The sequence below is a fragment of the Vigna radiata genome, unplaced genomic scaffold (genome assembly GCF_000741045.1).
Source record: "Vigna radiata var. radiata cultivar VC1973A unplaced genomic scaffold, Vradiata_ver6 scaffold_179, whole genome shotgun sequence".
Classification (NCBI taxonomy): Eukaryota; Viridiplantae; Streptophyta; class Magnoliopsida; order Fabales; family Fabaceae; genus Vigna; species Vigna radiata.
The window spans coordinates 521,842-531,352 of NW_014542553.1; the positions used below are offsets into that span (position 1 = coordinate 521,842).

A 9,511-nucleotide genomic window follows, 5' to 3' on the forward strand; every position below is an offset into this window, starting at 1 on the left:
TCACTCGTGGGATATGCCCTTGTATTGCTGAATTATGAGGATATTATATTAGTTTTTTTGTTCAATGAATAATTCTGTGAAAATTTATTTCTTTTCTTGAAATTTCGGTGCAAGTTTACTTTATAACACACACACACACACATATATATATATATATATATATATATATATGTATGCATTGGTATTATATTTATTTTAATTTCCATTATTTAGGATAATATGGAAATATTTAATTATTTATCAATAATTAATTCATGTTAAGTTAATATAATTTTAGTTCATTAGTAAAGAGCCACGACATCAATTGGGATTAATTTTCTCTTTCATTCTAGTTTTAATTCATTTATTTAAATTTAGTTTTTTGTTAACTTATTTTGCTTTAAGACAACATAAATATTTTAAAATTACATTAAAATTGTGTAAACTTGTACTCTTCTTTAAGATGAATATATAACATACTTATATCTTCATAAGCATACATTCTAGTTTATTTTGAAGCCCACCCTTTAAAAGATTATTATTTAATTTTTCTTTAAAGTAAATTTTAGTCGCGGTTTTCTGTTTATTTAAAGTTTTAAATGTCCGTAGACAGTAGCATAAAAGGAATTTATTCAACACTAATGGATTTTATGGGTGTTTTTCGATTTGAGTTTGATAAAACCATACTCCAGTAAATAAATAAATAAATATATATATATGGATAATGATATTTAGACAATATTTTTTTGACAACATTTGAACATTGATTACGTGTCAATCTGTGATTGGTCAAAAATTACTCCACAATAATGTTTATGATTATTATTATTGATTGTGGTGTAATTTTTGACCAATTGACACATAATCAATGTTCAAATATTGTCAAAAAAAATATTGTCTAAATATTATTATCTATATATATATATATATATATATATTAATTATTTTAATTCTATTCGCGTTAATATAATTATTCATCTATGGAATAACGTGAATATTAACGCTAATAAATTATTAAAAGTGGAAATAAATTGAGTGAACAAATATTAGAGCAATCAAAACTGTGTAAATTTGTATGTTAATTTTTTTAATCAATGATTTGTACCGGGCTGGCTAAAAGATTAAATCTTTCTTTATAGTGAGTAAAAAAAGTGAATGTGGCACATCAATTTTAAATCTTCAACCCAACTAAAATGAAAAAAAAATAAAATTAACATAACAAGAAAACCTAGAAAATTTTAAGTTAGTGATGATTTATGAGTGAGCTAGTGTGATACTTTTTATTCTTTAATACATTATTGCATTAAATAAAAATCTTTATTGTATTAAGGATTCTTTGTATCATAGAGACCACAACCATTTAGATAATTATTTGGTGAAGTTATTAGTTATTTAAATTTAAATTTATATACTTTTTTCTAAATAAAACTCTTTAAAAGAATTCTATATTTTTTTTATTATTTTCTTTAAATAATTTTTTTATAAATAAACCTAAATGTTTTATATATTACTAATTTTAACTTTATATTAAATTGTTTTTAAAATATTTTCACGTATAATTATATTTTATTTTATTTTATTTTTCTCACTTATTACACACACAAATTATTACATGGATTATTTTAATCAAATAAATATATATTTATCAAATTTAATTTTATATGAAAAAAACATAATTAAAATATTTTATTATAATAATTTTTCTATTACCATGATTACAATATATTTAAATTATCTTATTTATATAATCATTCTTCAAATTTTTTATTTCCAAATAATTTTAAATTTATATTCACATGAATTTATAAAAAATTATAAATTTTTAATAAAGTAATGTATTACAAATAAATATATAAATTTATAAAACTAAAATAAAATATTGTTAAGAATTAATTTTTAAACAACAGAATTCGAACATCAAACAACTTGAAAAAAAAAAAACAACAACCATGATGCTAATTTAATTTCTTTTAAAAAAAGGAATTGTACTTAAACAATAAAATTGTCTTATTTAGAAAAAAAAAATTATCTATAATGGAAAAAAGTCAGAATGGTAGTCTTCATCTTTCAAGTTTTTTTCCCATACAACATTCCAGCTTCTTGTAACGTTCTAGCACTCTCACTATCCCTTGCTGCCTTCTTCACCCAAACCAGTGTCTCTGTCATGCCGCCCCTCCTTATCAGAAGTTCTATAATAGCACCACATCATCAAAACAGTAAACATTCATCTCCGTTGAGCAATTCGTCACGGCAGCATCAGTCTCCCTTTTGAACTTTCTGAACATGAAAGATGCATTGTACAAGAGAAAACCGGAATAAAACTTCTGTGACTATTAACCCATTGCAAGGTTACTCTAACTTCTGTGACTTTTTCATGAAATTCATCGAGAATAAAACATGAACCAAGTTAATGTAAAGAAATAAATGTCATTACTTTGTACTTGTATATCTAATGTTTAACTTTCATTTTGCATTGATATGAAACTTAAATTGACAGTTTGATTCCTAACAATGATTCTGACTATTTTTTCTGCATAATACGTTTCAGCCAGTCGAAAAGTTCAGAAGAAAGAAGATAGAAGTAATAACTTGAGACGCCACCTTAGAACTTATCCTTGGCCAAATGGCTTCTGGGTGGTAATGAGATTCATACCTGGATTACGGTGAGTGCAACTGCTGTTGAAGACCATGGAGTTGTTCACACACAGCACGTTGCTGTTAGCGTAGACAACAGTCATATTAGGTCGTTTCTTCTGGGATTGATTTGTTTTCATTTCAGCACCTGTATTTTCCCCCGCAACTGTTACCACCCTTATGCCATTGGCCTTATCAGAATCCCACAGCTCTATGTGAATACCTTTGCTTTCCTTTTCTATGCTTCTCATTTCTTCTGCGGTCTGAGATGGCAGATGTGACTGTGGTGGAGAGTACAAGGACGCCAAGCGGGGCCATGGACGAATTGGGATTTCGTTTGGCATGCAAATTCTCTACTCAAGACAAAGAGAGAAAATGATAATGTAAATGAGGAGCTTCTTTGATGTGAACACGTACCCATAATAATATCTGACAACCTTATTTATAGAAGCCACAATAAAATCTAAAACCAGAAGTGGTTTGCATTAGATTAGGTTGGCATGTGGCACTTCCAGCCGAGAAACTATGTTAGTAAGTATCGCGTAAGATGCTCCTAGAATTTGCTTTTGATAACTCTACATTGATAAAAATAGATAAAATAATTAAAGTAAAAGTCTCGTTTCCATTAGTGATAGAAAAATAGGTAAAAATGTTTAATTGAAACATGAAAATAATAGAAAAAAAAAATACAGATTAAATACGGCCATATAATCTATTATGGAAGGTTTTATGTTAACTGCAACGATGAATTTTAAATTTAACTCAATTTCACAAAATTAATTTGTAAAATGAAATTTACACTCATCTATATTTTAAATCAATCTTATTTCTAATCGACACGAGACTTATAACACACTCTCTTACACCAAGGTATATACATACTATGCGTGAAACTAGACATTAATGAACAATATAATAATGACCTGATAGTTAATAAAATGATATGACCAACAACACAAATCTTGCTAGATTAGATTCTAACTTGGCTCTAATACCATATTACTTTTACGAGTTTAATATGTTGATAAATAAGAAAAACTAAAAATTCATTTCGAACAATTGAACCTTCTCAAATTGTTTCTTCTTTTGAGAACTAAAAAGATTTTTGCTAAAATAATAGATGCCAAAAAGAACAAGAAACATGAGATTTTAAGTCTCGCGTGTCTACAATTTCACCACCAAGATATCCTGAAAGTGAATCGTATTTCATGAATATGATATCATTTAGTGTGATGTGTGGAATATATGACAAAGGTAGAAAGTTAGAGTTTTTTTATTGATTGATCATGTTATATATAGACTTGAGTCGAACTTCCAATTGATTCAATTTGAATTATCTAGAAGATATATTCTATCTCTATAGATATATATAGATAAATATAATTAAAAAATGGACTTTAAATCTAATTTAACTTCACAAAATTGGTTATATATATATATATATATATATATATATAAGTAAAATATCGATCTTTTACCGCACACATTATGCCGCGGTTCAATAGAAACCGAAGCATAATATTATGCGGTGGCATTTTTGAAATTATATCGACAGTATAGGCCGCAGTTCCTCATTCAACCGCGGTCTATTCTCCCTGCAAAATTCTGACATTCCGCAAAAGTAGTTCTGAAAAAAAATTTCAGGGGAATATACCGCGGTATATTCCCCTACAATTTTTTTTCAGAACTACTTTTGCGGAATGTCAGAATTTTGCAGAAAAAAAATTGCAGGGGAATATACCGTAGTTCCCCTCAGAACCGCGATCTATTCCCCTGAAATTTTTTTTCAGAACTGCTTTTGCTGAATGTCAGAACTTTGCAGGGGGAATAGACCGCGGTTCCCCTCAGAACCGCAGTCTATTCCCCTGAATTTTTTTTTCAGAACTGCTTTTGGGGAATGTCAGAATTTTGCAGGGGGAATAGATCGCGGTTCTAAGGGGAACCGCGGTCATTCCCCCTGCAAAATTTTAAATTTTGAATATTTAAGAGAATAGGTCGCGTTTTGACGGTGAACCGCGACATAAAGTTTGAAAAAATTTCAAAAATGACATTTCAGATGTATTTTGAATTGTTTTTTCAGGAGAATAGGCCTCGGTTAAGCGGTGAACCGCGATCTATTCCCCTGCTTAGTTTACAAAAATAAAAGACACAGGATCAATGTCATCATCTTCGTTCTTCTTCACGCGCAAACAGTTTCAGAGCCTCCTTCGTCACGCGATCCTCTGCTTCCATTTTCAATCATTTTTCATCGTTTAAACCCATTTTTGTTCGGTGCTGTGGCCATTGTCAATGTTGGGAAAGAGTTTTAACCGATCAAAATCATTCGAAACGTCTTTTTATTGGTTTTTCCGATTCTTCCCCTTAGAGGTAAATTGCGTTTTGATGTTTGTTTTTATTTCTAAAACTAATATTTGTTTGTATATTTTTACAGGTTTGAATTTTTTAGAGTTGAATTTTCTAGCGTTTTGATCACGGGTTGTTCATTGTTATTGGCTTTTCACACTATCAGGTTCTTATATTAATGTTTAAATTTTACTTTTATTAGATTGTATAATTTTGTATGATTGAATATGTAATTGAATGATCATATAATTTTGTATCATTAGATTTTGTATGATTGTATAATTTTTATGATAGTATGATTTTTTATTTTAAAGTCAGAATATTTACGTATGGATCGAAATTGGATGTAAGTATTGATTATTGTGTTGAATCTGCATTGATATGCAGGTCTGTTTTTGTGATACTAGATATCACAAAAACAAACCTGCTATTAAAAAAAATAATTCAGGAGAATAGGCCGCGGTTGTGGCCAAAACCGCGGTAGAAAGTTAGACGATTTTTTTTTAAAAAACAAGGGAATAGGTCGCGGTTCCAGCAGGTCAATTACCGCGGTTGGAACCGCGACCAAAAGGTTAGACGGATTTTTTTTTTAAAAAAAATGGGTTTTGATCGCGGTTCAATAAAGAACTGTTGTTATATCCTCAGGTTATTACCGCGGTTGGAATCGCGGCCTAAAGTCCCGGACTTTTTACCTTGCCCGTATATGCCGAGGTTCTAAAACCGCGACGTATAGTCAAAAACAACCGCGGTGGTTTTCCTTTGCTGCACTAGTGATATATATATATATATATTAAATTGACTTTATTTATAGGAGTAATAGTACCATGACACACTTTTACATTCATTTGACACAAAATACAAGGGTAAAATGGTCTTAAAAAGTGTAAAGTTTTGTAGTTTGTCAAGAAAGAAGAAAGTAAAAAGTAAGAATAGTGTCAAATAAATGTAAAAATTTAGGTATATAAAAAGAATCTTTCTATTTATAAATGATCAAGGTAATGTGCAAATAAATTATTTTTTTATGTGAAATTAAATTATGCCTCATTCAGTCTTTAGTGATCAAATGTGACCATTTCTAAAATTTCAGCTGCCAGGAATCATATGTCTTGTGGAATGTAATAAAGATTCCTCATAGACAAGTGTACCAGGCATAAACTTTTATATCAAAGTCTTACACCATTTTCTAGCAGCTTTTCAAAGTCTTAAATACAAAGCGGAATATGAACAATTGTAATAAAATAAATTTAGACAACTTTTGTTTTTCTTAAAGTATCTTAAATTAACATCAATCTTGTTGAACCAGAGAGATACCTTCCGTGAAGAATTCAGCGTCTGTTATTGCAACTAACCGTGAAAATTCAGTGTACTAAGATGATTGATACGTTAAGTTTAAATTTTATATCAAACAAAAATGGGAAAATAGAGCACTATATAAAAATGAAAAACTCATTGTCTTAAGGTTGTGGGTAAATAGTGGTGTCAATCTCTTATGTGTTAGAAGTGAGTTTTAGGCCTACCTCAACCCCACAAAACCGGCTTGTAAGGTGAGGTCTGCACCCCACTTATATATTATAAATTGGCCTTATCTCTATAAGATGGATATTAATGCTAGGATAAGCTTTAACCATAGTTCTGATACCATGTTAGAAGTGGGTTTTAGGCCTAACTCAACCCCACAAAACCGGCTTGTAAGGTGGGGTCTGCACCCCACTTATATATTATAAATTGGCCTTATCTCTATACGATGTGGGACTTCCAACATTATGTAGTTAGACTCATATTTTATTAGTGTTTGTGTCTCTCCGATGAATTCCCTCTTTGATAGACCCAACATGATAATCCTTGCTATATTTGTATATCAAAGATTTATCGGTTAGATTCATCAAATTTTGTGATTAAAAAGGCTATAAAGAAACCTCTCAGAATGTACTCATTATTCATTTAGCAGTAATGTTGTTTAAACAACCATCTAATGATAATATATCCTAACAAATAATTCTAAATAAGTGCAGACATTTGTAAACGTTTCAGCCATTAAAGAATCGTATGTGTTCTTAGTAGAGATGGGTGCGGTCCTTCTCAGATGAAAGAGTGAGGTTCTTAGAAATCAGTTGATTGCTCCAATGATTAGTTTTCGAGTTAATCAAGAAGAGAACAAGTAAGACTTTAAATGAAATATTAAAATATAATGATATAAAAAGTAAGTAAATAAAAAAAGAATTAAGTATTGATTAGTAATTATATCATAGATTTTTTAGGGTAAAGATGAAAAAACAGATTTAGTTATCTAAAATCTTCTAGGAGATAACCAGTTATCATATCAATATATCTTAATTGTTCGATGAAAGAAATGTAGAATATCTTTAGGTGGTATGAATATCTCAATATTAGTTCTAAATATATTATATTCGAGTATCTCGAATCAGATACTCTTATAGGATCGGGTATCTATTGTATGCAAATTAATGTGAAATGTGGTTTCTGTTTATTCTAAACTGTAAGTATGATGTAGATTATGCTTTTTTATGTCCTCTTTCATTTCATATATTGAGCAGCTCCATGATGCTTCCAGATACCTCTCTCTCATCATAGTTACCCTTAAGATTTTCAATGGTGCATGATTATTACCAATTAATTCACCCACCGAAAAGACGGTTTTCTTTTGGGGTGAAAGGAACAAATTGGATTTGATTATGCATGCAACATCAAATATTCCTTTATGTTGTAATTTATGTTGTAATTGAATCATTTAGAATGTAATTCATTTATTTAAAAATTATAATATTATTATGAATTGTTTGAATTCTTTGAATAAAGTTGTTAGAAAGAAATTAAAATTTAAGAATTTCATTTATCTTAAAAAAAAATATGAAACTTAAATTTTTATTTATTTTCATTTTACTCTCACTTTATTTACGAAGGTCAAGTTAAGATGACTTAAACTAATGGTTTAGTCAAGTTAGCTCGAACTAAAAGCTTAGTCGAGTCAGCTCAAACTCAAGGTTCAGTCAAGTTAGTTCAGACTAAAAGCTCAGTCGAATCGAATAGTTCAGTTGGCTTAGAATAAAGACTCAACCGAGTCAATCAAACTGAAAGTTGAATCAATTCAGTCAAAGACAAATTTCAAGACAAATTGGCTCGAGTCAAAGACTATAACAAGTTAGCTTGAGTCGAATGTTAAGACTAGTCAATTGAGTCAAAGATTAAAACAAATTTGTGCCTGAAAGTCAAGTTGATTCATCACAGGCCAAAGGTCAAATTGATTCAACACAAAGTGAGGTCGAACTAATTTAGCATAGTTGAAGGTCAAGTACGGTCAACCTAAGTCAAAGGTCAAACCAATTCGACTCGAGGAGAAGGACAAGTCGAGTCAATTGTGACCAAAGATTGAGATGAGTTGTTTGATAGATTAGCCCAAGATGAAGATCGAGATAGATCAGCCAGAGCCGAAGGTCGAGATCAGTTTGTCAGACTAAAAGTCAGAAAAAGTCAATTGGACCAAAGGTCAAGATAAGTTGGTTAGGCCGAAGGTTGAAGTCATTTGGCCTGTGTCGAAAGTCAAGTCAACTTAACTCAAATAAAAAATTGGGACTAGTCGTCTCTAACCCAAAATCGAATCAAGTCAGTCTGGGTCGAAAGTCGAATACAGTTAATTCGGGTCAAACATTGAAATGAGTTAATCAGAGTCATTAGTTGAAATAAGTTGATCTAACCGAAAGTGAAGACAAGCCAACTTCGACTAGGAAGGCAAAACATGTTGAATAACCTATTAGCTTGCTCAAAGTGGGAGGGTGTGGGTTAACAATTTCAACCTCTCAACCCATTTTGGTGTGACTTGACCAATCCGTCAATTTAACTGCCCAAAATACGAGCTAGTCCAACCTTTCTTGTTGGCATTTTTTTTTTATTAAAAATTAATATAAACATAATTTAAAATATTATCTTCTTTATATTATGCTCTTCTTATATTTTGAAAATCAATTTTCACGAGTTTTTCTGTCTTTTCATTTCCTATCACTTTCACAAGAATATATTTTTTAACATTGAATATAATCAACTCAAAATTTAAGGAAGCCGTCCAATTAACACCCTTAAGGAATAAGTTCACCCAAAAGAAAGGTTTGACAATTTTTAGGAAGAATAACAAACTGAGTTTGAAAAGAACATTTTTCTAGCATGCTTTTGAAAGTAGATGAAATTTTATGCTAGTCCTTTACATTAGGAGGAAAACTCAACGAAACTTTTCTCCTCTTTATTGTCATTGATTATTCATTCTATTGGAAAGTTTATCAATGTTTGATAAATTTGTAAGACAGTGGCATAATGTTAAAAGCACATACACTCTTTTAAACGCATTTTCTCGTTAAAATTTATTGGAATACAAAATAACCCTAACAATATAGCAATTAGGGCTCTTACTCCTATAACACAATATCCTCAAAACGTAGAGCCGTATAATTAATTCTTTACTTATTTTTTCTAAGTAAATATCAACCACACCATATAAATATAAGCTTAGCGAAAAAAACCAACTTGATCAATTGTATTGAACTTC

General features: G+C 30.0%; 1 protein-coding gene across 1 annotated transcript; it reads right to left on the reverse strand.

The window, feature by feature from the left end:
* Positions 1 to 1,948: 1,948 nt before the first annotated feature.
* Positions 1,949 to 3,035, reverse strand: LOC111240913. The gene is made up of 2 exons (XM_022776976.1): positions 2,633 to 3,035; positions 1,949 to 2,256 (listed from the first exon to the last, which is right to left on the reverse strand). Exons 1-2 carry the CDS (start codon positions 2,955 to 2,957, stop codon positions 2,225 to 2,227), a joined length of 357 nt encoding a protein of 118 aa, XP_022632697.1. The 5' UTR covers positions 2,958 to 3,035; the 3' UTR covers positions 1,949 to 2,224.
* Between the last annotated feature and the right edge of the window lie 6,476 nt (positions 3,036 to 9,511).

Coding starts and splice junctions, on each gene's coding strand:
- LOC111240913 (XM_022776976.1), bottom strand. CDS start 2,957: ATGCCAAACGAAATCCCAATTCGTCCATGGCCCCGCTTGGCGTCCTTG. Junction 2,257..2,632: donor TTGCACTCACCGTAATCCAG/GTATGAATCTCA, acceptor TTTCATGTTCAG/AAAGTTCAAAAGGGAGACTG.